The 27,957-nt window shown below is 52.0% G+C and overlaps 1 protein-coding gene across 1 annotated transcript; it reads right to left on the bottom strand.

The window, feature by feature from the left end:
• Window positions 1-161: 161 nt before the first annotated feature.
• LOC140392895 (tapasin-related protein-like) lies at window positions 162-27,957 on the bottom strand. Its single transcript, XM_072478661.1, has 8 exons — window positions 27,787-27,957; window positions 24,296-24,535; window positions 21,209-21,493; window positions 13,409-13,744; window positions 3,588-3,917; window positions 3,094-3,198; window positions 2,958-2,988; window positions 162-2,769 (listed from the first exon to the last, which is right to left on the bottom strand). Exons 1-7 carry the CDS (start codon window positions 27,821-27,823, stop codon window positions 2,966-2,968), a joined length of 1,356 nt encoding a protein of 451 aa, XP_072334762.1. The 5' UTR covers window positions 27,824-27,957; the 3' UTR covers window positions 162-2,769; window positions 2,958-2,965.

The following is a 27,957-nucleotide window of genomic DNA, read 5'->3' as shown; positions in this document are numbered from 1 at the left end:
TCCAGGTAGGCCTCGAAGCAGCGGAGCCAGTACTTAAACATTTCTTTGGCCTCCGGGGTCCGTGCTTCCAGGTTGAGCTTTTCTGGCTTGAGACCGGCGTCCATCCTAACGTAGTCTGCTTATTAAATTGTAGTACCCTCAATAACGACACGAGAGTGTGGAATGGTAAATGAAGGCTTTAATAAGCAGAGAACTAGCCAGCTACAGAGACGTGTGCTTACTGAGTGCCGCCTACAGGGCGTCACCTTATATACGGCTCCCTGGTGGGCGGAGCCGGAGGCAGAGTCCCCCAGGGTTCCAAACCCAGTCTTAAAGGGGCATCACCTACATGGTATTAAGGGTACAGTAACCATTCATCACACTAACCATCTCCACCTTAGCCCCGTTGATGCTGACGGGTGTGTACAATACTTTGCTTCCTGAAATCAGTGACCAGCTCTTTAGTTTTGCTGACATTGGGAGAGATTGTTGCCGTTACACCACTCCACTAGGTTCTCTATCTCTCTCCTGTATTCTGACTCGTCGTTATTCGAGATCCAGCCCACTATTGTTGTGTCGTCAGCAAACATGTAGTTGGAGTTGGAGCCACATTTTGCCACGTAGTCTTGTGTGTACAGGGAGTAGAGTAGGGGGCTAAGTACGCAGCCTTGCGGGGCCCCGGTATTGAGGACTATTGTGGAGGAGAGGTGTTGTTGTTCATTCTTACTGATTGTGGTCTGTGGGTCAGAAAGTCGAGAATCCAGTTGCAGAGTGAGGAGACAAGTCCTCGGTTTTGGAGCTTTGATATGAGTTTGGCTAGGACTATGGTGTTGAAGGCGGAGCTGTAGTCAATAAATAGGAGTCTGATGTAGGAGTCCTTGTTGTCGAGATGCTCTAGGGATGAGTGTAGGGTCAGGAAGATGGCATCTGCTGTGGACCGGTTGCGGCGGTATACGAACTGCAGTGGATCTAGGCATTGTGGGAGTATGGAGTTGATGTGCCTGATGACCAACCTCTTGAAGCACTTCATTACGATCAAAGTAAAGGACACCAGATGATAATCATTGAGGCACGTTGCCTGGTTCTTCTTTGGCACCAGTATGATGGTGGTCTTCTTGAAGCAGGTGAGGACCTTGGAATGGAGTAGGGAGAGGTTGAAGATGTCCGCAAACATATCTACCAACTGGTCCGCGCAGGATCTGAGTGCAAGATCAGAGGCCCCATCCGGGGTAGCCTTCCGGGAGTTCACTTTCAAGGAGGCCAATCTGACTTCGGAAGCTGTGACGGTGGGTGTGGGCGTGGGTGGGTCCGGGGCTGCTGGGGCACTCGACAGCGGTTTGATGGTTTCCTGGATGGTCTTCGGTGGAGAGTATTTGGGGATTAGAGGGATGGTCTTCGATGGAGAATGTTTGGAGATTAGAGGGATGGTCTTCGAAGGAGCGTGTGTTTGGGGATTAGAGGGATGGTCTTCGATGGAGGGTGTTTGGGGATTAGAGGGATGGTCTTCGATGGAGATAGTGTTTGGGGATTAGAGGGATGGTCTTCGATGGAGAGCGTGTTTGGGGATTAGAGGGATGGTCTTCGATGGAGAGTGTTTGGGGATTAGAGGGATGGTGTTCGATGGAGATACTGTGTGGGGATTAGAGGGATGGTCTTCGATGGAGTGTTTGGGGATTAGAGGGATGGTCTTCGATGGAGATAGTATTTGGGGATTAGAGGGATGGTCTTCGATGGAGAGTGTTTGGGGATTAGAGGGATGGTCTTCGGTGGAGATAGTGTTTGGGGATTAGAGGGATGGTCTTCGATGGGGAGTGTGTTTGGGGATTAGAGGGATGGTCTTCGATGGAGTGTGTGTTTGGGGATTAGAGGGATGGTCTTCGATGGAGAGTGTGTTTGGGGATTAGAGGGATGGTCTTCGATGGAGGGTGTTTGGTCTTAGAGGGATGGTCTTCGATGGAGAGTGTGTTTGGGGATTAGAGGGATGGTCTTCGATGGAGGGTGTTTGGTCTTAGAGGGATGGTCTTCGATGGAGAGTGTTTGGGGATTAGAGGGATGGTCTTCAATGGAGAGTGTGTTTGGGGATTAGAGGGATGGTCTTCGATGGAGGGTGTTTGGTCTTAGAGGGATGGTCTTCGATGGAGAGTGTTTGGGATTAGAGGGATGGTCTTCGATGTAGAGTGTTTGGGATTAGAGGGATGGTCTTCGATGGAGGGTGTTTGGTCTTAGAGGGATGGTCTTCGATGGAGAGTGTGTTTGGGGATTAGAGGGATGGACTTCGATGGGGAGTGTTTGGAGATTAGAGGGATGGTCTTCGATGGAGAGTGTGTTTGGGGATTAGAGGGATGGTCTTCGATGGGGCGTGTTTGGAGATTAGAGGGATGGTCTTCGATGGAGGGTGTTTGGTCTTAGAGGGATGGTCTTCGATGGAGAGTGTTTGGAGATTAGAGGGATGGTCTTCGATGGGGCGTGTTTGGAGATTAGAGGGATGGTCTTCGATGGAGGGTGTTTGGTCTTAGAGGGATGGTCTTCGATGGAGAGTGTTTGGAGATTAGAGGGATGGTCTTCGATGGGGAGTGTTTGGAGATTAGAGGGATGGTCTTCGATGGGGAGTGTTTGGAGATTAGAGGGATGGTGTTCAATGGGAGAATGAAGGGATCCAGCGAACAAACTCAGCTCAGAATGCAGAAAGAGCCCGGATCTCTTCCCTCCATCTCGACGCCTCCACTTCACGGTGGTCCGTCTCCCTGGCTGCACTGGGACTCGCCCTCGACGACCATTACAGCAGTATCCCTGTCAACAGAGTAGGAATGGATGTGTTATGAGGGAGTCTCAATGACTGGATGCGTCGGTGGGTGCAAATGGGTGAGGAAGCCACAAGGCAAAGGGGACAGCATTAACTTGAGGGGCAGGCTTCCGGGCCTAGCAGCTGCCATTTTGTATGCCAATGCACATTCGTTGGGGAGCAGAAGAAGACTCACCTTTTCCCCTATCGCGTCCCATCCTTGGGCCCTGCAAGAAGAGAGGGAGAGAGGTGAAATGGGTTGAATTTGGAGACCTCAATCATTAGCCTGTCGAGCTCACGACGGGGCAAGTGTCATGTGGGAGATTGCTTACCGGCGGGTCTCGGAGTGAGTCGACAGAAATGTACGAGGGCCAGGAGGAACAGAATTGAGGAGATGACAATCCCAGATATCGAAAACAGGATACCCTCTTCCTCACCTGCAAGGTGTAAAGGGAAGATTGAGAGATAAGCCGTGGACTGAAGGGGCTGTTGGAAAATTCTTATTCACTAGGCCCTGATCAAACTTCCTCGTGCTCCCCTCCCCCACATCTGTCCAGTCATCCCTGGGCGAGGAGGTTCAACTCTCTGCACGCCCCCCCCCCCCCCCCCCCCGCGCCCCCCCCCCCCCCCCCCCCCCCCACTCCCAGTTCGGCCAGAGTTAATCTAGCTTAGGGTAAGAGAACTCTGTCATCCCCGCTACCCTCGTCCCCCTCAATGCCCACCAGAGAGACCCATTAACCCTCTCTCCCACCCCCTCCCAGTTACACACACCAGGCAGCCCCTTCCCCTATTGGAGGGAAGGAGGAAGAGGGTGATTAATGTGTACCTATGGGCCTTTGCAGTTGTACAGAAACGTGGATAGGCTCCGCGAGGGCAATGTGGGCCACCTCGCATGTGTAAACAGACGCAAGCTCCAGGAGGTCGGGTGTGATGGTGACCTGCGATGAGATGTTGTAAGTCCCATCCTTGTTCTTGCGATGGCTGGAATACGAGACACCGGACAGCGGCAGGGGGTCCAGGTCGTCCCCCTCAGTCCGCACCGACCACGCCACAGTCACATCGAGTGGGTAGTATCGTGAAATCTCACAGATCAGGCTCTCGCGCATTCCATGGTGAAAGTACAGCGCCTCTGGTGTCAGCGTGACTCTGGGAGGCTCTGAAAATAAACAGAGTATAACGGTATTAACCCTCTCTCTCTCTCTCTCTATCCTTCACTCAGGGAGATATCGGTACACTGACTGGTGTCTCTCGGTCCCCTCTCTCTCTCAGGGAGATATCTGTACACTGACTGGTGTCTCTCAGTCCCCCCTCTCTCTCAGGGAGATATCTGTACACTGACTGGTGTCTCTCAGTCCTCTCTCTCAGGGAGATATCGGTACACTGACTGGTGTCTCTCAGTCCCCTCTCTCTCTCAGAGAGATATCTGTACACTGACTGGTGTCTCTCAGTCACTGTCTCTCAGGGAGATATCTGTACACTGACTGGTGTCTCTCAGTCCCCTCTCTCTCTCAGGGAGATATCTGTACACTGACTGGTGTCTCTCGGTCCCCTCTCTCTCTCAGGGAGATATCTGTACACTGACTGGTGTCTCTCAGTCCCCTCTCTCTCAGGGAGATATCTGTACACTGACTGGTGTCTCTCGGTCCGCTCTCTCTCTCAGGGAGATATCTGTACACTGACTGGTGTCTCTCGGTCCGCTCTCTCTCAGAGAGATATCTATACACAGACCTGTGGTGATCTTTGTGAGAGGTTTCCAGGATGGAAGGTGTAGTGATCACAAAGACACTCAAAGCTCTTTTGAAGAACAAAACAAATTTTATTAACACTACTAAATTTGAGTTTGACACTTATTCCGAATAGCAAACATAGATGTGTGGTAGTTACCACTGATGCATATATTAGGTGATTTGTGGTAAGGCCCTGTCTACAGGTACGGGGGTAGTTCCCTGCCTGCTGGCTCCACCCAACAGGCGGAGTACAAATATGTGTGCTCCCCATACAGCAGCCATTTTGCCAGCTGCTGTTGGAGGCCACACATCTTAGTGTAATAAAGCCTCAGTTGCATTCAACTCTCGTCTCTGTGCAATTGATCGTGCATCAATTTATTACACTAAAGTTTTCAGAAGATGGACCTCCGCATCAAGCCGGATCGCCTGCAGCTGGATCCGCAATCAAGCAACACCAAAATGGACTTTGAACATTGGCTAGCCTGTTTCGAAGCTTACATCAGGTCTGCACCAAACCCGATTCCGGAAGCTCAGAAGATTCAGATCCTCTACACACGGCTGAGCTCCAAAGTCTTTCCGCTTATCCAGGACACGACGAATTACAACAAAGCCATGGCGCTACTGAAAGAAAACTACGCTCAGCGGACTAATATGCTCCACACCAGACACCTCCTCTCCACTCGTAGTCAACTTCCTGGTGAGTCAGTGGAAGATTTCTGGTGCGCTCTAATTCCCCTAGTCAGAGACTGTGACTGTCAGGCCGTCATGGCCACGGAAAACTCTAATTTGCTTATGAGGGACGCTTTTGTTACGGGGATAGGGTCAGATTACATCCGCCAGCGCCTTTTAGAAGGGGCCACGCTCGACCTCGCGGCACCCAAAAAGCTTCCGCTCTCGCTGACGGTCGCCTCGCGCAACATCCAGGCCGACACCCCCGGCCGCGCGGGCCACCCCTCCTACGCATCGTGGACTCCGCAGACGGCCGCCTCATCGGGGACCCCACTCAGCCAACCCCACGCCTGTGCCGCGCGGCAGCCAACCATCCCCGGGGGCCCCATATGCTCCTTCTGTGGGCAGCCAAAACACCCCTGACAATGCTGCCCGGCCCGGAGCGCCCTTTGCAAGGCCTGCGACAAGAAGGGGCACTTCGATGCGGTGTGCCAGGCCCGCGCAGTCGCCGCTATTGTTCTGACCCCACCCCGTACTGCATAGCCACTCTCACTGTCCAGGGCGTGGAGTTTACCGGCTTCCGCCTCTACGTCCTCCCCAACCTCTGCGCTGCCTTACTACTCGGCCTGGACTTCCAGTGCAACCTCCAGAGCCTGACATTGAAATTCGGTGGGCCCCTACCACCACTTACTGTGTGCGGCCTCGCGACCCTAAAGGTCGACCCACCTTCCCTATTTGCAAACTTAACCCCAGATTGCAAACCCGTCGCCACCAGGAGCAGACGGCACAGCGCCCAGGACAGGACCTTCATCAGGTCCGAAGTCCAGCGACTGCTTCGGGAGGGCATCATCGAGGCCAGCAACAGCCCCTGGAGAGCCCAAGTGGTAGTGGTCAAAACTGGGGAGAAGCACAGAATGGTTGTGGACTACAGCCAGACCATCAATCGGTACACACAGCTCGACGCGTACCCCCTCCCACGCATATCTGATATGGTCAATCAGATTGCACAGTACCGGGTCTTCTCAACTGTGGACCCAAAATCCACCTACCACCAGCTCCCCATTCGCAAGGAGGACCGCCCATACACTGCCTTCGAGGCAGCCGGTCGCCTCTATCACTTCCTCAGGGTCCCCATCGGCGTCACCAACGGGATCTCGGTTTTCCAATGGGAAATGGACTGAATGGTCGACCGGTACGGGCTGCGGGCCACTTTCCCGTACCTTGACAATGTCACCATCTGCGGCCACGATCAGCAGGACCATGACGCCAACCTTGCCAAATGTCTCTGCACCGCCACTCTCCTTAATCTCTCTTACAACAAGGAGAGGTGTGTGTTCAGCATGAACCGCTTAGCCATCCTCGGCTATGTGATCCAGAACGGAGTTCTGGGGCCCGATCCCCACTGCCCCAAGGCCCTCAAACGTTGCCTGGGGTTCTTTTCTTACTACGCCCAGCGGGTCCCAAATTATGCGGACAAGGCCCGCCCACTCACTCAATCCACTCTTTTACCCCTAACGGCCAAGGCTCACCAGGCCTTTAACCGTATTAAGGCCGACATCGCCAAGGCCGCGATGCACGTGGTCGACGAGACACTCCCCTTCCAAGTCAAGAGCGACGCATCAGATGTCGCTCTGGCCGCCACCCTCAATCAGGCAGGCAGGCCCATGACATTCTTTTCACGAACACTTCATGCCCCCGAAATTCGGCACTCCTCTGTCGCGAAAGAGGCCCAAGCTATCGTTGAAGCTATGCGGCATTGGAGGCATTACCTGGCCGGCAGGAGATTCATTCTCCTCACTGACCAACGGTCGGTTGCCTTCATGTTCAACAACACACGGCGGGGTAAGATCAAAACTGATAAAATCTTGAGGTGGAGGATCGAGCTCTCCACCTACAATTACAAGATTTTGTATCGCCCCGGTAAGCTCAACGAGCCCCCCGATGCCCTAACCCGAGGTACATGTGCCAACGCACAGGTGGACCGACTCCGGACTCTGCACAACAACCTTTGTCACCCGGGAGTCACACGTTTGTACCACTTCATAAAGGCCCGCAATCTGCCCTACTCCGTCGAGGAAGTCAGGGCTGTCACCAGAGACTGCCAGGTCTGTGCGGAGTGCAAGCCGCACTTCTACCAGCCAGACCGTGCGTGCCTGGTGAAGACCTCCCACCCCTTTGAACGCCTCAGCATGGACTTCAAAGGGCCCCTCCCCTCCACCGACCATAACACGTACATTCTCAGTGTGGTCGATGAGTACTCCAGGTTCCCCTTCGCCATCCCATGCCCCGATATGACATCTGCCACCGTTATCAAAGCCCTCAACACCATCTTCGCTCTGTTCGGCTTCCCCGCCTATGTCCACAGTGACCGGGGATCCTCATTCATGAGCGATGAGCTGTGTCAGTTCCTGCTCAGCAGGGGTATCACCTCCAGCAGGACGACCAGCTACAACCCCCGGGGAAACGGGCAGGTGGAGAGGGAGAATGGGACGGTCTGGAGGGCCGTCCAGCTGGCCCTACGGTCCAGAACTGTCCCGGCTTCCCGCTGGCAGGAGGTCCTCCCCGACGCACTTCACTCCATTCGGTCGCTCCTATGCACTGCGACTAATGACACACCCCATGAACGTCTCTTTGCTTTCCCCAGGACGCCACCTCCGGGGTGTCGCTCCCGCTTTGGCTCGCAGCTCCAGGACCCGTACTCCTCCGTAAGCACGTACGACTCCACAAGGCGGACCCGTTGGTTAAAAGGGTACAGCTACTCCACGCCAACCCGTACGCCTACGTAGCGTACCCCGACGGCCGCCAAGATACTGTCTCCTTCAGGGACCTGGCACCAGCTGGTTCCACACACACCCTCCCCTTCCCTGGCGCACCCCACTGCAGCCCCCGCCCCAGGACAATTCGTCCTCCCCCTGCCCACGCCCGAGGATGACGAGGATTCTGGCACGCTTCCGGAGTCACCGAGGACCAGACCAACACTGGAATCGCCGCCACCCCTGTGGCGCTCCCAACTGCAGATCAAGGTTCCGGACCGACTGAACCTGTAACTTGTTCTCTGTAGTTAAAACATGTACTGTATATAGTTCTCCACCACCCCGCAGGACTCAATTTTAACAGGGGGTGAATGTGGTAGTCACCACTGATGTATATATTAGGTGCTTTGTGGTAAGGCCCCTGTACTACAGGTACGGGGGTAGATCCCTGCCTGCTGGCTCCGCCCAGTAGGCGGAGTACAAATATGTGTGCTCCCAGTACAGCAGCCATTTCGCCAGCTGCTGTAGGAGGCCACACACCTCAGTGTAATAAAGCCTCAGTTGCATTCAACTCTCGTCTTTGTGTAATTGATCGTGGTGGACGTCCTGGTGGGGGTGGGGCGATCTGACTCCGGGGGGGGGGGGGGGGGCCTCCACGACCTGGAGGGGGCATACCTCCTACCGCGCGGGTCTGCTGTTAGGTCTCCGACATGTTGCTCCGCGCCGGTGCGAAGACGGCAACAACGTGCATGCGCGGACTCCCGCCGACTGTGCAGGGCCACCTTTCGGCGCCGGAGCAGCGCGTGGCACTCTGGCGCCGTGCTAGCCTCCTGAAGATCGGTGAATCGCTGGGCCAGGAGGCCCGTTGACGCCGGCGTACACCACTCCGGCGTTTACACCGGCATCAACACATGGCCGGGATTTCGGAGAATCCCGGCCCTTATCTCTGTCAGCTCCAGTTTAATCTCCTCCCCTTAGCTTAAGAGCCAGTGCAATTTATAGTCCTGCCCCTTAGTGGCTAGGCTTAACATAACATTAACTCTTCACATGCTGTACATTTGTATAATGTCACATGACTGGTGTCCCTCAGGCCATTCTTTCTCTTACTTTAAAAAAAATAAAATTATTTGTAGAGTACCCAATACATTTTTTTCCAATTAAGGGGCAATTTAACGTGGCCAATCCATCTACCCTGCACATCTTTGGGTTGTGGGGGCGAAACCCGCGCAAACACGGGGAGAATGTGCAGACTCCACACGGACAGTGACTCAGAGCCGGGATCGAACCTGGGAGCCCGGCGCCGTGAGGCAGCAGTGCTAACCACTGCGCCACCGTGCTGCCCTCTCTTTCAGGGAGATATCCGAACACTGGCTGGTGTCTCTCAGTCCCCTCGTTTTTAAGGAGATATCTGTACACTGACTGGTGTCTCTCAGTCCCCTCTCTCTCTCAGGGAGATATCTGTATAATGACTGATGTCTCTCAGTTCTCTCCCTCTCTCTCAGGGAGATATCTGTACACTGACTGGTGTCTCTCAGTCGTCTCTCTCTCTCAGGGAGATATCTGTACACTGACTGGTGTCTCTCAGTCCCCTCTCTCTCAGGGAGATATCTGTACACTGACTGGTGTCCATCAGTCGTCTCTCTCTCTCAGGGAGATATCTGTACACTGACTGGTGTCGCTCAGTCTCCTCTCTCTCAGGAAGATATCTGTACACTGACTGGTGTCTCTCAGTCCTCTCTCTCTCAGGAAGATATCTGTACACTGACTGGTGTCTCTCAGTCCTCTCTCTCTCAGGGAGATATATATACACTGACTGGTGTCTCTCAGTCCTCTCTCTCAGGGAGATATCTGTACACTGACTGGTGTCTCTCAGTCCCCTCTCTCTCAGGGAGATATCTGTACACTGACTGGTGTCTCTCAGTCCTCTCTCTCTCAGGGAGATATCTGTACACTGACTGGTGTCTCTCAGTCCTCTCTCTCTCAGGGAGATATCTGTACACTGACTGGTGTCCATCAGTCGTTTCTCTCTCTCAGGGAGATATCTGTACACTGACTGGTGTCTCTCAGTCCCTCTCACTCGGGGAGATATCTGTACACTGATACACTGACTGGTGTCTGTCAGTGCTCTCTCTCTCTCCCTCAGTGAGATATCTGTCCACTGATTTGTGTCTCTCAGTCCCACCTCTCCCTCAGGGAGATATCTGTCCACTGGTGTTTGTCAGTGCTCTCTCTCTCTCTCTCTCTCAGGGAAATATCTGTACACTGACTGGTGTCTCTCAGTCCTCTCTGTCTCTCAGGCAGATGTCTGTGCACTGATTGTTGTCTCTCAGTCCCCTCTATCTCAGGGAGATTGATGCACGATCAATGACCACTAAAGCAAGGTTATAGTCCAACTGAAGGCTTTAATAAGCTAGATGTTTCCCCCAGCAGCTCAGGTACAGAATGAAGGCTGCTGGGGTGGCACGGGCTCTTATACCCCGCCTAGAAGGGCGGAGCTACCATACATCCTAACCGATAGAAAGCATACAGTTTCCACCATTGGTGCTTCAGCCTATCAGGTACCGTAATACCTATAATACCACAGAGATATCTGTACACTGACTGGGTCTCTCAGTCCCCTCTTTCTCTCTCTCAGGGAGATATGTGTACACAACTGATGTCTCTCAGTTCCCTCTCTCTCTCAGGGAGATATCTGTACACTGACTGGTGTCTCACAGTCCTCTCTCTCTCAGGGAGATATATGTACACTGACTGGTGTCTCTCTTATCTCTCTCAGGGAGATATCTGTACACTGACTGGTGTCTCTCAGTCCTCTCTCTCTCAGGGAGATATCTGTACACTGACTGGTGTCTCTCAGTCCCCTCTCTCTCAGGGAGACATCTGTACACTGACTGGTGTCTCTCAGTTCTCTCTCTCTCTCTCTCAGGGAGATATCTGTACACTGACTGGTGTCTCTCAGCCCCTCTCACTCTCAGGGAGATATCTGTACACTGACTGGTGTCTCTCAGTCCCCTCTCTCTCAGGGAGATATCTGTACACTGACTGGTGTCTCTCAGTCCTCTCTCTCTCAGGGAGATATCTGTACACTGACTGGTGTCTCTCAGTCCTCTCTCTCTCAGGGAGATATCTGTACACTGACTGGTGTCTCTCAGTCCCCCCTCTCTCTCAGGGAGATATCTGTACACTGACTTGTGTCTCTCAGCCCCTCTCTCTCGGGGAGATATCTGTACACTGACTGGTGTCTCTCAGTCCCCTCTCTCTCAGGGAGATATCTGTACACTGACTGGTGTCTCTCAGTCCCCTCTCTCTCAGGGAGATATCTGTACACTGACTGGTGTCTCTCAGCCCCTCTCTCTCAGGGAGATATCTGTACACTGACTGGTGTCTCTCAGTCCCCCCTCTCCCTCAGGGAGATATCTGTACACTGACTGGTGTCTCTGAGCCCCCTCTCTCTCAGGGAGATATCTGTACACTGACTGGTGTCTCTCAGTCCCCCCTCTCTCTCAGGGAGATATCTGTACACTGACTGGTGTCTCTCAGTTCTCTCTCTCTCTCAGGGTGATATCTGTACACTGACTGGTGTCTCTCAGTTCTCTCTCTCTCAGGGAGATATCTGTACGCTGACTGGTGTCTCTCAGTCCCCTCTCTCTCAGGGAGATATCTGTACACTGACTGGTGTCTCTCAGTCCTCTCTCTCAGGGAGATATCTGTACACTGACTGATGTCTCTCAGTTCTCTCTCTCTCTCAGGGTGGTATCTGTACACTGACTGGTGTCTCTCAGTCCTCTCTCTCAGGGAGATATCTGTACACTGACTGATGTCTCTCAGTTCTCTCTCTCTCTCAGGGAGATATCTGTACACTGACTGGTGTCTCTCAGTCCCCTCTCTCTCAGGGAGATATCTGAACACTGACTGGTGTCACTCAGTCCCCTCTCTCTCAGGGAGATATCTGTACACTGACTGGTGTCTCTCGGTCCTCTCTCTCTCAGGGAGATATCTGTACACTGAGTGGTGTGTCTCAGTCCCCTCTCTCTCAGGGAGATATCTGTACACTGACTGGTGTCTCTCAGTCCCTCTCTCTCAGGGAGATATCTGTACACTGACTGGTGTCTCTCAGTCCCTCTCTCTCAGGGAGATATCTGTACACTGACTGGTGTCTCTCAGTCCCTCTCTCTCAGGGAGATATCTGTATACTGACTGGTGTCTCTCAGTCCCCTCTCTTTCAGGGAGATATCTGTACACTGACTGGTGTCTCTCAGTTCTCTCTCTCTCTCTCTCAGGGTGATATCTGTACACTGACTGGTGTCTCTCAGTCCTCTCTCTCAGGGAGATATCTGTACACTGACTGGTGTCTCTCAGTTCTCTCTCTCTCTCTCTCAGGGAGATATCTGTACACTGACTGGTGTCTCTCAGTCCCCTCTCTTTCAGGGAGATATCTGTACACTGACTGGTGTCTCTCAGTTCTCTCTCTCTCTCAGGGAGATATCTGTACACTGACTGGTGTCTCTCAGTCCTCTCTCTCAGGGAGATATCTGTACACTGACTGGTGTCTCTCAGTTCTCTCTCTCTCTCTCTCAGGGAGATATCTGTACACTGACTGGTGTCTCTCAGTCCCCTCTCTTTCAGGGAGATATCTGTACACTGACTGGTGTCTCTCAGTCCCCTCTCTCTCTCAGGGAGATATCTGTACACTGACTGGTGTCTCTCAGTCCCCTCTCTTTCAGGGAGATATCTGTACACTGACTGGTGTCTCTCAGTTCTCTCTCTCTCTCTCTCAGGGTGATATCTGTACACTGACTGGTGTCTCTCAGTCCTCTCTCTCAGGGAGATATCTGTACACTGACTGGTGTCTCTCAGTTCTCTCTCTCTCTGTCTCAGGAAGATATCTGTACACTGACTGGTGTCTCTCAGTCCCCTCTCTCTCTCAGGGAGATATCTGTACACTGACTGGTGTCTCTCAGTCCCCTCTCTTTCAGGGAGATATCTGTACACTGACTTGTGTCTCTCAGTTCTCTCTCTCTCTCTCTCAGGGAGATATCTGTACACTGACTGGTGTCTATCAGTCCTCTCTCTCAGGGAGATATCTGTACACTGACTGGTGTCTCTCAGTTCTCTCTCTCTCTCTCTCAGGGAGATATCTGTACAATGACTGGTGTCTCTCAGTCCCCTGTCTCTCAGGGAGATATCTGTACACTGACTGGTGTCTCTCAGTCTCCTCTCTCTCAGGGAGATATCTGTACACTGACTGGTGTCTCTCAGTCTCCTCTCTCTCAGGGAGATATCTGTACACTGACTGGTGTCTCTCAGTCCCTCTCTCTCAGGGAGATATCTGTACACTGACTGGTGTCTCTCAGTTCTCTCTCTCTTTCTCAGGGTGATATCTGTACATTGACTGGTGTCTCAGTTCCCTCACTCAGGGCGTTATCTATGCACTGACTGATGCCTCTCGGTCCTCTCTCTCTCTCAAAACACAGGGAGGTATCTGGACCCTGACTTACCCATTATTTCCACTAAGATGGTCTGTTGGGCGTGACCTTTGAGTCCCTGGACGATGCAGATGTATGTCCCCTCATCTTGGACGGTTATGTCACGCAGAAGGAGTGACACATTCCCGTTGCTGCCAACCTGGTCCGCGTCCATCAAGGTGCCCTCCCGCTCCGACATCCCTTGGCCCTCTGAGAGTGTGTAGATTCTCCGACCTGTGCCTTTGTGTTGTATCCGCCAATCGACGGATATTGTGCTGGGGTCAGCTCCCAGAAACCCGCAGTCCAGGAGGATGGTCTGGCCCAGGAGCGTCCGGATGCTTGACGTGCGAGTGTAGACGAGGAATTGCACTGTGGATTAATGGAACAGGAATCAATCCCAATGGACCCAAACCCCTTCCCGTTCACTCCCACTATACACAATCCCAATGGACCCAAATCCCTTCCCGTTCACTCCCCTTGTACACAATCCCAATGGACCCAAACCCACTCCCACTGTACACAGTCTCAAGCTAGCCCACCCCTTTCCCACCACTCCCACTGTACACAATTCCAATGGACTCAAACCCCTTCCCGTTCACTCCCACTGCACACAATCCCAATGGACCTAAACCCCTTCCCATTCACTCCCAATGTACACAATCCCAATGGACCCAAACCCCTTCCCGTTCACTCCCACTGTACACAATCCCAATGGACCCAAACCCCTTCCCATTCACTCCCAATGTACAAATCCCAATGGACCCAAACCCCTTCCCATTCACACCCACTGTATACAATCCCAATGGACCCAAACCCCTTCCCAATCACTCCCACACTACACAATTCCAATGGATCCAAACCCCTTCCCGTTCACTCCCACTAGCACACAATCTCAATGGACCCAAACCCCTTCCCATTCACTCCCACTGTACAAATCCCAATGGACCCAAACCCCTTCCCATTCACTCCCACTGTACACAATCTCAATGGACCCAAACCCCTTCCCATTCACTCCCACTGTACACAATCCCAATGGACCCAAACCCCTTCCCATTCACTCCCACTGTACAAATCCCAATGGACCCAAACCCCTTCCCATTCACTCCCACTGTACACAATCCCAATGGACCCAAACCCCTTCCCGTTCACTCCCACTGTACACAATCCCAATGGACCCAAACTCCTTCCCGTTCAGTTCCACTGTACACAATCCCAATGAAACCAGATTGAAAATGCACTGGGCAGAAGGATCTGGGTGTCTTTGCTCATGAATCACAGAAAGTCTGAATGCAGGTACAAAATGTGATAAGAAAGGCAAATGGAATGTTCGCATTTATTGCAAAATGACTGGAGTATAAAAGTAGATAAGTGTTGTTGCAATTGTATAGGGTGTTGGTGATACCACACCTGGAGTTTTGTGTCCAGTGTTGGCCTCCTTATTTTTAAAAAATGAATTTCGAATGGCCAATTCTTTGCTTTTTCAATTAAGAGGCGTGACCAATTCACCACCCCGGCACATCATTTTGGGTTGTGAGAGTGAGACCCACACAGACATGGGGAGATTGTGCAAACTCCACAGAGACAATGGCCCGGAGCCGGTATCACACCCGTGTCTTCGGCGCCGTGAGACAGCAGTGCTAACCACTGTGCCACCGTGCTGCCGTGTTGGTTTTATTGGAGAAGGGATGTGGTGGAATTGGAGTTCAGAGGAGTTTCACCAGATTGATTCCGGGGATGAAAGGGTTACTGTATGAGGCGAGATTAAACAGTTTGAGCTTATACTCGCTGGAGTTTAGAAGGATGAGAGGGGATCTAATCGAGGTGTATGAAAAATAAAAGGGATTGACAAAGTAAACGTAGGCCAAATCAAGATCAAGAGGAAGGCTCGAGGTCAGTGACTAGTAAGTAGTATTTCTGTTTTCTTTTTCTTTTCATTGGTATATTGATATATTTTTTTCTTCGTTGTTTATTTATTTATTCAATTTTTTTTGGTAAATTGTAATTGTTGAAGTTAACCGAAGGTTTAAGACATGGCCGGAGATCTCAGACCCGTGTCATGCTCCTCGTGTGCGATGTGGGAGCTCAGGGCCACGTCCACTGTCCCTGGCACCTTCACGTGCAAGAAGTGTGTCCAGTTGCAGCTCCTGTTAGACCGCTTGACGGCTCTGGAGCTGCGGATGGACTCACTTTGGAGCATCTGCGATGCTGAGGACGTCGTGGATAGCACGTTTAGCGAGTTGGTCATACCGCAGGTGAAAGGTACTGAGGGAGATAGAAAATGGGTGACCAAAAGACAGAGCAAGAGTAGGAAGGCAGTGCAGGTGTCCTCTGCGGTCATCTCCCTGCAAAACAGATATAGCGCTTTGGATACTGTTGAGGGAAATGGCTCACCAGGGGAAGGCAGCAGCAGCCAGGTTCATGGTACCGTGGCTGGCTCTGCTGCGCAGCTGGGCAGGAAGAAGAATGGCAGGGCTATAGTGATAGGGGACTCAATTGGAAGGGGAATAGACAGGCGGTTCTGCGGACGCAATCAAGACTCCAGGATGGTATGTTGCCTCCCTGGTGCAAGGGTCAAGGATGTCTCGGAGGGGTTGCAGGACATTCTGGGGGGGGGGAGGGTGAACAGCCAGCTGTGCACATAGGCACCAACGATATAGGTAAAAAACGGGATGAGGTCCAACAAGCTGAATTTAGGGAGTTAGGAGTTAAACTAAAAAGTAGGACCTCTAAGGTAGTAATCTCAGGATTGCTACCAGTGCCACGAGCTAGTCAGAGTAGGAATTTCAGGATAGAGAGGAGGAAAGCGTGGCTCGAGAGATGGTGCAAGAGGGAGGGATTCAAATTCCTGGGACATTGGAACCGGTTCTGGGGGAGGCGGGACCAGTACAAACTGGACGGTCTGCACCTGGGCAGGACTGGAACCGATGTCCTGGGGGGGGGGGGGGGGGGGGGGGTTTGCGAGAGCTGTTGGGGAGAGTTTAAACTAATGTGGCAGGGGGATGGGAACCGATGCAGGAAGTTGGAAGGTAGTAAAACAGGGACAGAAACAAAAGGCAGTAAGGGGGAAAGTGTAAGGCAGAGAAGCCATAGTCAAAAATCAAAAAGGGCGACAGTACAAGGTACAGTGACTGAGGGGAGCTCAGTGAATAGGAGCAGGAATACGAAAAGGAATAAAACGGGAATTGAAAACATTAATGGTAAGCGACGCGGCAGGTTGTTACATGAAGATATGGGTTCAACGACAAGGAAAATTAGGAGAAAGGTTAAGAGGAAATATAACTTAGGGGAGGTTACTGATCGAGGTGTTAAGATTCAGAACAGAGGTAAAAAAGCCAACATAAGTGTACTTTACCTGAATGCTCGTAGTATTCGGAATAAGGTAAATGAGTTGATGGCGCAAATCATCGTGAATGACTATGATTTAGTGGCCATTACTGAAACATGGTTAAAAGATGGTCACGACTGGGAGTTAAATATCCGAGGGTATCAAACTATTCGGAAGGACAGAGTGGATGGTAAGGGAGGTGGTGTAGCTCTGTTATTTAAGGATGACATCTGGGCAACAGTAAGGGATGACATCGGTGCTATGGAGGATAAGGTTGAATCCATTTGGGTGGAAATCAGGAATAGTAAGGCAAAAAAGTCACTTATAGGAGTAGTCTATAAGCCACTAAATAGTAACATTATGGTGGGGCAGGCAATAAACAAAGAAATAACTGATGCATGTAGAAATGGTACAGCAGTTATCATGGGGGATTTTAATCTACATGTCGATTGGTTTAACCAGGTCGATCAAGGCAGCCTTGAGGAGGAGTTTATAGAATGTATCCGCGATAGTTTCCTCGAACAGTATGTAATGGAACCTACAAGGGATCAAGCAGTCCTAGATCTGGTCCTGTGTAATGAGACAGGATTGATTCAGGATCTCATAGTTAGGGATCCTCTCGGAAGGAGCGATCACAATATGGTGGAATTTAAAATACAGATGGAGGGTGAGAAGGTAAAATCAAGCACTAGTGTTTTGTGCTTAAACAAAGGAGATTACAATGGGATGAGAGAACTAGCTAAGGTAGACTGGGAGCAAAGACTTTATGGTGAAAAAGTTGAGGACCAGTGGAGAACCTTCCAAGTGATTTTTCACAGTGCTCAGCAAAGGTTTATACCAACAAAAAGGAAGGACGGTAAAAAGAGGGAAAATCGACCGTGGATATCAAAGGAAATAAGGGAGAGTGTCAAATTGAAGGAAAAAACATACAAAGTAGCAAAGATCAGTGGGAGACTAGAGGACTGGGAAATCTTTAGGGGGCAACAGAAAGCTACTAAAAAAGCTATAAAGAAGAGTAAAATAGATTATGAGAGTAAACTTGCTCAGAATATAAAAACAGATAGTAAAAGTTTCTACAAATATATAAAACAAAAAAGAGTGGCGAAGGTAAATATTGGTCCTTTAGAGGATGAGAAGGGAGATTTAATAATGGGAGATGAGGAAATGGCTGAGGAACTGAACAGGTTTTTTGCGTCGGTCTTCACAGTGGAAGACACAAATAACATGCCAGTGACTGATGGAAATGAGGCTATGACAGGTGAGGAGCTTGAGAGGATTGTTATCACCAAGGAGGTAGTGACGGGCAAGCTAGTGGGGCTAAAGGTAGACAAGTCTCCTGGACCTGATGGAATGCATCCCAGAATGCTAAAAGAGATGGCTAGGGAAATTGCAAATGCACGAGTAATAATTTACCAAAATTCACTAGGCTGGTCCTGGCGGATTGGAAATTAGCAAACGTGACACCACTGTTTAAAACAGGAGGTAGGCAGAAAGCGGGTAATTGTAGGCCAGTGAGCTTAACTTCGGTAGTAGGGAAGATGCTGGAATCTATCATCAAGGAAGAAATAGCGAGGCATCTGGATGGAAATTGTCCCATTGGGCAGACGCAGCATGGGTTCATAAAGGGCAGGTCGTGCCTAACTAATTTAGTGGAATTTTTTGAGGACATTAACAGTGCGGTAGATAACGGGGAGCCAAGGGATGTGGTATATCTGGATTTCCAGAAAGCCTTTGACAAGGTGCCACACAAAAGGTTACTGCATAAGATAAAGATGCATGGCATTAAGGGGAAAGTAGTAGCATGGGTAGAGGATTGGTTAATTAATAGAAAGCAAAGAGTGGGGATTAATGGGTGTTTCTCTGGTTGGCAATCAGTAGCTAGTAGTGTCCCTCAGGGATCAGTGTTGGGCCCACAACTGTTCACAATTTACATAGATGATTTGAAGTTGGGGACAAAGGGCAATGTGTCCAAGTTTGCAGACGACACGAAGATAAGTGGTAAAGCAAAAAGTGCAGAGGATACTGGAAGTCTGCAGAGGGATTTGGATAGGCTAAGTGAATGGGCTAGGGTCTGGCAGATGGAATACAATGTTGACAAATGTGAGATTATCCATTTTGGTAGGAATAAAGGGATTATTATTCAAATGATAAAATATTAAAACATGCTGCTGTGCAGAGAGACCTGGGTGTGCTAGTGTATGAGTCGCAAAAAGTTGGTTTACAGGTGCAACAGGTGATTAAGAAGGCAAATGGAATTTTGTCCTTCATTGCTAGAGGGATGGAGTTTAAGACTAGGGAGGTTATGCTGCAATTGTATAAGGTGTTAGTGAGGCCACACCTGGAGTATTGTGTTCAGTTTTGGTCTCCTTACTTGAGAAAGGACGTACTGACACTGGAGGGTGTGCAGAGGAGATTCACTAGGTTAATCCCAGAGCTGAAGGGGTTGGATTACGAGGAGAGGTTGAGTAAACTGGGACTGTACTCGTTGGAATTTAGAAGGATGAGGGGGGATCTTATAGACACATATAAGATTATGAAGGGAATAGATAGGATAGATGCGGGCAGGTTGTTTCCACTGGCGGGTGAAAGCAGAACTAGGGGGCATAACCTCAAAATAAGGGGAAGTAGATTTAGGACTGAGTTTAGGAGGAACTTCTTCACCCAAAGGGTTGTGAATCTATGGAATTCCTTGCCCAGTGAAGCAGTAGAGGCTCCTTCATTAAATGTTTTTAAGATAAAGATAGATAGTTTTTTGAAGTGAAAAGGGATTAAGGGTTATGGTGTTCGGGCCGGAAAGTGGAGCTGAGTCCACAAAAGATCAGCCATGATCTCATTGAATGGTGGAGCAGGCTCGAGGGGCTAGATGGCCTACTCCTGCTCCTAATTCTTATGTTCTTATGTCAATGTCCCCCTTGTACGGCAATCTAGAATGAGAGGTCACGGATATAGGTTGAGAGGCATTAGATTTAAAACTGGGACAAGTGGCACTACTTCTCGCAGAGGGTGGTGAATTTGTGGATCTCGTTGCCCCATATTGCGCTGGAATTGGAGTCATTAAATGGTTTCAAGAAGCAGATCGATATATTTCGGATTAAAAAATGGATTAAAGGGATATGGGAACAGGTAAGTAGCTAGCTTTGAGACCAGGAAGAGATCAGCCATGATCTGATTGAATGGTGGAGCAGGCTCGAAGGGCTGAATTACCTATATCTTCTCCTAATTCCTATGTTCCTGTGTTCCCATGTCCCTAACTCCTTCCCGTTCACTCCCACAGTACATAATCCCAATGGACCAAAACCCCTTCCCGTTTACTCCCATTGTACACAATCCCAATGGACCCAATCCTCTTCCCTTTCAATCCCACTCTACACAATCCTAAGGCACCCAATTCACTTCCCGTTCACACCCACTCTACAAAATCCCAATGGGCCAAACCCCTTCCCATTCAATCCCACTCCATACAATCCTAATGGACCCAAACCCCTTCCTTTTCACTCCCACTGCACACAATCCCAATGGACCCAAACCCCTTCCCATTCACTCCCACTCTACACATTCCCAATGGACCCAAACCCCTTCCCGTTCACTCCCACTGTACACAATCCCAATGGACCCAAACCCCTTCCCGTTCACTCCCACTGTACATAATCCTAATGGACCCAAACCCCTTCACGTTCACTCCCACTGTACACAATCCCAATGGACCCAAACCCCTTCCCGTTCACTCCCACTGTACACAATCCCAATGGACCAAACCCCTTCCCGTTCACTCCCACTGTGCACAATCCCAATGGACCCAAACCCCTTCCCGTTCACTCCCACTGTGCACAATCCCAATGGACCCAAACCGCTTCCCGTTCACTCCCACTGTACACAATCCCAGTGGGCCCAAACCCCTTCCCGTTCACTCCCACGGTACACAATCCCAATGGACCCAAACCTCTTACCCTCCACTCCCACTGTACACAATCCCAATGGACCCAACCCCCTTCCCCTTCACTCCCACTGTACACAGTCCCAATGGACCAAACCCCTTCCCGTTCACTCCCACTGTGCACAATCCCAATGGACCCAAACCCCTTCCCGTTCACTCCCACTGTGCACAATCCCAATGGACCCAAACCGCTTCCCGTTCACTCCCACTGTGCACAATCCCAATGGACCCAAACCCCTTCCCATTCACTCCCACTGTGCACAATCCCAATGGACCCAAACCCCTTCCCGTTCACTCCCACTGTGCACAATCCCAATGGACCCAAACCCCTTCCCGTTCACTCCCACTGTACACAATCCCAGTGGGCCCAAACCCCTTCCCGTTCACTCCCACTGTACACAATCCCAATGGACCAAACCCCTTCCTGTTCACTCCCACTGTACACAATCCCAATGGACCCAAACCCCTTCCCGTTCACTCCCACCGTACACCATCCCAATGGAGCCAAACCCCTTCCCGTTCACTCCCAGTGTACACCATCCCAATGGGTACAAATACTCAATGCGATACCCACCAGAAAGGGGGATAGTTCCCGTCGGGCTCAGTTCTACATTCAGCTTCTCGTTGAATATCCGTTCTCCGCTGTCCTTCTCGCTGACTGGAATGGTTCTGAACACCAGAGCCATGCCGAGGCCACCCCCAGAGATACGCAGCACCCCGATGAAGGAGGTGCCAGGAGCCCCCTCAGCATCATCCGCCCCAGATTGAGCCCCGAAACTGCTAATCTCGCACGTCACCTCTTGTCCTTCACAGTCTGCGTGAAGCAGAATCTCCCCATTGGGTATCGGGACATCCGAGCCTGCAGGTACAAAGATCATCGGGTCAGTACTGAGGGAGTGCCGCACTGTCAGAGGGTCAGTACTGAGGAAACGCCACACTGTCAGAGGGTCAGTACTGAGGAAACGCCACACTGTCAGAGGGTCAGTACTGAGGGAGTGCCGCACTGTCAGAGGGTCAGTACTGAGGAAACGCCACACTGTCAGAGGGTCAGTACTGAGGGAGTGCCGCACTGTCAGAGGGTCAGCACTGAGGGAGTGCCGCACTGTCAGAGGGTCAGTACAGAGAGAGTGCTGCACTGTCAGAGGGTCAGCACTGAAGGAGTGCCGCACTGTTGGAGGGTCAGCACTGAGGGAACGCCGCACTGTCAGAGGGTCAGTGCTGAGAGCGTGCCGCACTGTCAGAGGGTCAGTGCTGAGGGAGTGCCGCACTGTCAGAGGGTCAGTGCTGAGGGAGTGCCGCACTGTCAGAGGGCCAGTACTGAGGGAGTGCCGCACTGTCAGAGGGCCAGTGCTCCAGGAGTGTCCGCACTGTTCGAGGGTCAGTGCTGAGGGAGTGCCCGCACTGTCAGAGGGTGGGTGCTGAGGGAGTGCCGCAGTGTTAGAGGGTCAGTGCTGAGGGAGTGCCCGCACTGTCAGAGGGTCAGTGCTGAGAGCGTGCCACATTGTCGGAGGGTCAGTACTCAGGGAGTGCCGCACTGTCAGAGGGTCAGCACTGAGGGAGTGCCGCACTGTCAGAAGGTCAGTACTGAGGGAGTGCCGCACTGTCAGAGGGTCAGTGCTGTGGGAGTGCTGCACTGTCAGAGGGTCAGTGCTGAGAGCGTGCCGCACTGTCGGAGGGTCAGTACTGAGGGAGTGCCGCACTGTCAGAGGGTCAGTGCTGTGGGAGTGCCACACTGTCAGAGGGTCCGCACTGAGGGAGTGCCACACCATCAGAGGGTCAGTGCTGAGGGAGTGCCGCACTGTCGGAGGGTCAGTACTGAGGGAGTGCCGCACTGTCGGAGGGTCAGTACTGAGGGAGTGCCGCACTGTCAGAGGGTCAGCACTGAGGGAGTGCTGCACTGTCAGTGGGTCAGCACTGAGGGAGTGCCACACCGTCAGAGGGTCAGTGCTGAGAGCGTGCCGCACTGTCGGAGGGTCAGCACTGAGAGAGTGCCGCACTGTCGGAGGGTCAGCACTGAGAGAGTGCCGCACTGTCAGAAGGTCAGCACTGAGGGAGCGCCGCACTGTCAGAGGGTCAGTACTGAGAGCGTGCCGCACTGTCAGAGGGTCAGTACTCAGGGAGTGCCGCACTGTCAGAGGGTCAGTACTGAGAGCGTGCCCGCACTGTCGGAGGGTCAGTACTGAGCGAGTGCTGCACTGTCAGAGGGTCAGTACTGAGAGAGTGCCGCACTGTCAGACAGTCAGCACTGAGGGAACGTCGCACTGTCAGAGGGTCAGTGCTGTGGGAGTGCCGCACTGTCAGTGGGTCAGTACTGAGGGAGTGCTGCACTGTCAGAGGGTCAGTACTGAGGAAGTGCCGCACTGTCAGAGTGTCAGTGCTGAGGGAGTGCCTGCACTGTCGGAGGGTCAGTACTGAGGGAGTGCCGCACTGTCAGAGTGTCAGTGCTGAGGGAGTGCCTGCACTGTCAGAGGGTCAGCACTGAGGGAGTGCTGCACTGTCAGAGGGTCAGTACTGAGGAAGTGCCGCACTGTCAGAGGGTCAGTGCTGAGAGCGTGCCGCACTGTCGGAGGGTCAGTACTGAGGGAGTGCCGCACTGTCAGAGGGTCAGTACTGAGGGAGTGCTGCACTGTCAGAGGGTCAGTACTGAGCGATTGCCGCACTGTCAGAGGGCCAGTCCTGAGAGCGTGCCGCACTGTCAGAGGGTCAGTACTCAGGGAGTGCCGCACTGTCAGAGGGTCAATGCTGAGAGCGTGCCCGCACTGTCAGAGGGTCAGCACTGAGGGAGTGCCACACCGTCAGAGGGTCAGTACTGAGGGAGTGCCACACTGTCGGAGGGTCAGTACTGAGGGAGCGCTGCACTGTCAGAGGGTCAGTGCTGAGGGAGTGCCGCACTGTCAGAGGGTCAGTGCTGAGGGAGCGCCCGCACTGTCATTGGGTCAGTACTGAGGGAGTGCAGCACTGTCATTGGGTCAGTACTGAGGGCGTGCAGCACTGTCAGAGGGTCAGTACTGAGGGAGTGCCGCACTGTCAGAGGGTCAGCACTGATGGAGCGCTGCACTGTCAGAGGGTCAGTGCTGAGGGAGTGCCCGCACTGTCATAGGGTCAGTACTGAGGGAGTGCCGCACTGTCAGAGAGTCAGCACTGAGGGAGTGCCGCACTGTCAGAGGGTCAGTACTGAGGGAGTGCTGCACTGTCAGAGGGTCAGTACTGAGGGAGTGCCGCACTGTCGGAGGGTCAGTGTTGAGAGCGTGCCCGCACTGTCAGTGGGTCAGCACTGAGGGAGTGCCACACTGTCAGAGGGTCAGTACTGAGGGAGTGCCGCACTGTCATAGGGTCAGTACTGTGGGTGTGCCGCACTGTCAGAGGGTCAGTACTGAGGGAGTGCTGCACTGTCAGAGGGTCAGTACTGAGGGAGTGCCGCACTGTCAGAGGGTCAGTACTGAGGGAGTGCCGCACTGTCAGAGGGTCAGTACTGAGGGAGTGCCGCACTGTCAGAGGGTCAGTACTGAGGGAGTGCTGCACTGTCAGAGGGTCAGTACTGAGGGAGTGCTGCACTGTCAGAGCGATAGTGCCGAGGGGTCGGGTGGATGTTGGGGTGGAGTCTTACTGTTTGGGAGTAGGCTTTGGGGGTTGACCGAGGGTGAAAATAACGGAGCCTCACCAATGGCCTCGAAGATGATGTGCTTCCGATCCTCGTCGCGAACCTCGTAGTCAGTCCAGGCGGACGTTTGCTCATCTCCGGCGATACTGACGTTGCGGAGTACGAGCAAAGCTTTCTCCCGAGAGAATCTACCACTGACCGCGCTGAGACCACCCGAGTCCTCGATATACCAGCAGTCCAGGACCACATCAGCAGCTTCACTCACTGGGCGAGCGCCAGGATCATCGGCCAAAACTAAAACTACAGAGACAAGTACAGCTCGGGGTTAGATACAGAGTAAAGCTCCCTCTACACTGTCCCCATCAAACACTCCCAGGACAGGTACACCACGGGGTTAGATACAGAGTAAAGCTCCCTCTACACTGTCCCCATCAAACATTCTCAGGACAGGTACAGCACGGGGTTAGATACAGAGTAAAGCTCCCTCTACACTGTCCCCATCAAACACTCCCAGGACAGGTACAGCACGGGGTTAGATACAGAGTAAAGCTCCCTCTACACTGTCCCCATCAAACATTCCCAGGACAGGTACAGCACGGGGTTAGATACAGAGTAAAGCTCCCTCTACACTGTCCCCATCAAACTCTCCCAGGACAGGTACAGCACGAGGTTAGATACAGAGTAAAGCTCCCTCTACACTGTCCCCATCAAACACTCCCAGGACAGGTACAGCACGAGGTTAGATACAGAGTAAAGCTCCCTCTACACTGTCCCCATCAAACATTCCCAGGACAGGTACAGCACGGGGTTAGATACAGAGTAAAGCTCCCTCTACACTGTCCCCATCAAACACTCCCAGGACAGGTACAGCACGAGGTTAGATACAGAGTAAAGCTCCCTCTACACTGTCCCCATCAAACACTCCCAGGACAGGTACAGCACGGGGTTAGATACAGAGTAAAGCTCCCTCTACACTGTCCCCATCAAACACTCCCAGGACAGGTACAGCACGGGGTTAGATACGGAGTAAAGCTCCTTCTACACTGCCCTGATCAAACACTCCCAGGACAGGTACAGCACGGGGTTAGATACAGAGTAAAGCTCCCTTCACACTGTCCCCATCAAACACTCCCAGGACAGGTACAGCACGGGGTTAGATACAGAGTAAAGCTCCGTTCACATTGTCCCCATCAAACACTCCCAGGACAGGTACAGCACGGGGTTAGATACAGAGTAAAGCTCCCTTCACACTGTCCCCATCAAACACTCCCAGGACAGGTAGAGCACGGGGTTAAATGCAGAGTAAAGCTCCCTCTACACAGTCCCCATCAAACACTCCCAGGACAGGAACAGCACGGGGTTAGATACAGAGTAAAGCTCCCTTCACACTGTCCCCATCAAACACTCCCAGGACAGGTACAGCACGGGGTTAGATACAGAGTAAAGCTCCCTTCACACTGTCCCCATCAAACACTCCCAGGACAGGTAGAGCACGGGGTTAAATGCATAGTAAAGCTCCCTCTACACAGTCCCCATCAAACACTCCCAGGACAGGAACAGCACGGGGTTAGATACAGAGTAAAGCTCCCTTCACACTGTCCCCATCAAACACTCCCAGGACAGGTACAGCACGGGGTTAGATACAGAGTCAAGCTCCCTTCACACTGTCCCCATCAAACACTCGCAGGACAGGTACAGCACGGGGTTAGATACAGAGTAAAGCTCCCTCTACACTGTCCCCATCAAACACTCCCAGGACAGGTACAGCACGGGGTTAGATACAGAGTAAAGCTCCCTCTACACTGTCCCCATCAAACACTCCCAGGACAGGTACAGCACGGGGTTAGATACAGAGTAAAGCTCCCTCTACACAGTCCCCATCAAACACTCCCAGGGCAGGTACAACACGGGGTTAGATACAGAGTAAAGCTCCTTCTACACTGTCCCCATCAAACACTCCCAGGACAGGTACAGCACGGGGTTAGATACAGAGTAAAGCTCCCTTCACACTGTCCCCATCAAACACTCCCAGGACAGGTACAGCACAGGGTTAGATACAGAGTAAAGCTCCCTCTACACTGTCCCCATCAAACACTCCCAGGACAGGTACAGCACGGGGTTAGATACAGAGTAAAGCTCCCTTCACACTGTCCCCATCAAACACTCCCAGGACAGTTACAGCACGGGGTTAGATACAGAGTAAAGCTCCCTTCACACTGTCCCCATCAAACACTCCCAGGATAGGTACAGCACGGGGTTAAATGCAGAGTAAAGCTCCCTCTACACAGTCCCCATCAAACACTCCCAGGACAGGTACAGCACGGGGTTAAATGCAGAGTAAAGCTCCCTCTACACAGTCCTCATCAAACACTCTCAGGACAGGTACAGCACGGGGTTAGATACAGAGTAAAGCTCCCTTCACACTGTCCCCATCAAACACTCCCAGGACAGGTACAGCACGGGGTTAAATGCAGAGTAAAGCTCCCTCTACAGAGTCCCCATCAAACACTCCCAGGACAGGTACAGCACGGGGTTAGATACAGAGTAAAGCTCCCTCTACACAGTCCCCATCAAACACTTCCAGGACAGGTACAGCATGGGGTTAGATACAGAGTAAAGCTCCCTCTACACTGTCCCCATCAAACACTCCCAGGACAGGTACAGCACGGAGTTAAATACAGAGTAAAGCTCCCTCTACACTGTCCCCATCAAACACTCCCAGGACAGGTACAGCACGGGGTTAGATACAGAGTAAAGCTCCCTTTACACTGTCCCCATTAAACACTCCCAGGACAGGTACAGCACGGAGTTAGATACAGAGTAAAGCTCCCTCTACACTGTCCCCATAAAACACTCCCAGGACAGGTACAGCACGGAGTTAAATACAGAGTAAAGCTCCCTCTACACTGCCCCGATCAAACACTCCCAGGACAGGTACAGCACGGGGTTAAATGCAGAGTAAAGCTCCCTCTACACAGTCCCCATCAAACACTCCCAGGACAGGTACAGCACGGGGTTAGATACAGAGTAAAGCTCCCTCTACACAGTCCTCATCAAACACTTCCAGGACAGGTACAGCATGGGGTTAGATACATGGTAAAGCTCCCTCTACACTGTCCCCATCAAACACTCCCAGGACAGGTACAGCACGGAGTTAAATACAGAGTAAAGCTCCCTCTACACTGTCCCCATCAAACACTCCCAGGACAGGTACAGCACGGGGTTAGATACAGAGTAAAGCTCCCTCTACACTGTCCCCATCAAACACTCCCAGGACAGGTACAGGACGGGGTTAGATACAGAGTAAAGCTCCCTCTACACTGCCCTGATCAAACACTCCCAGGACAGATACAGCATGGGTTAGATACAGAGTAAAGCTCCCTCTACACAGTCCCCATCAAACACTCCCAGGACAGGTACAGCACGGGGTTAGATACAGAGTAAAGCTCCCTCTACACAGTCCCCGTCAAACACTCTCAGGACAGGGACAGCACGGGGTTAGACAGAGATTAAAGTTCCCACTGTTGTGGCTGAGTGGGAGCGTTGCTTACCCAGCTTGAGTAGAAGCCAGTGTATGTGTCGGTGCATTTTCCGTGATTTTCCAGTTGAATTGATGGTGTTTTAGATTGCTGATGGTGGGGGTTGGGTGACACAAGGATGGAAATCTTCATTTTTGCTTTCACTTTGCAGCCGGAAGCTTTTGGCCTTTTCAGTTCTGGGAC

Source organism: Scyliorhinus torazame, chromosome 16 (assembly GCF_047496885.1).
Source record: "Scyliorhinus torazame isolate Kashiwa2021f chromosome 16, sScyTor2.1, whole genome shotgun sequence".
In the NCBI taxonomy this organism is placed as follows: domain Eukaryota; kingdom Metazoa; phylum Chordata; class Chondrichthyes; order Carcharhiniformes; family Scyliorhinidae; genus Scyliorhinus; species Scyliorhinus torazame.
Note: the sequence above shows the minus strand (reverse complement) of the source record. Positions and strands in the feature narration are given on the sequence as shown.

Bases quoted from the DNA above. Each gene is read 5' to 3' on its own strand.
- LOC140392895 (XM_072478661.1), bottom strand. From the start codon at position 27,823: ATGCACCGACACATACACTGGCTTCTACTCAAGCTGG. The intron at 3,199-3,587 runs GTACACATTAAT...TACACCTTGCAG, and splicing joins ACAACTGCAAAGGCCCATAG to GTGAGGAAGAGGGTATCCTG. The intron at 2,989-3,093 runs GTAAGCAATCTC...CTCTTCTTGCAG, and splicing joins ACTCACTCCGAGACCCGCCG to GGCCCAAGGATGGGACGCGA.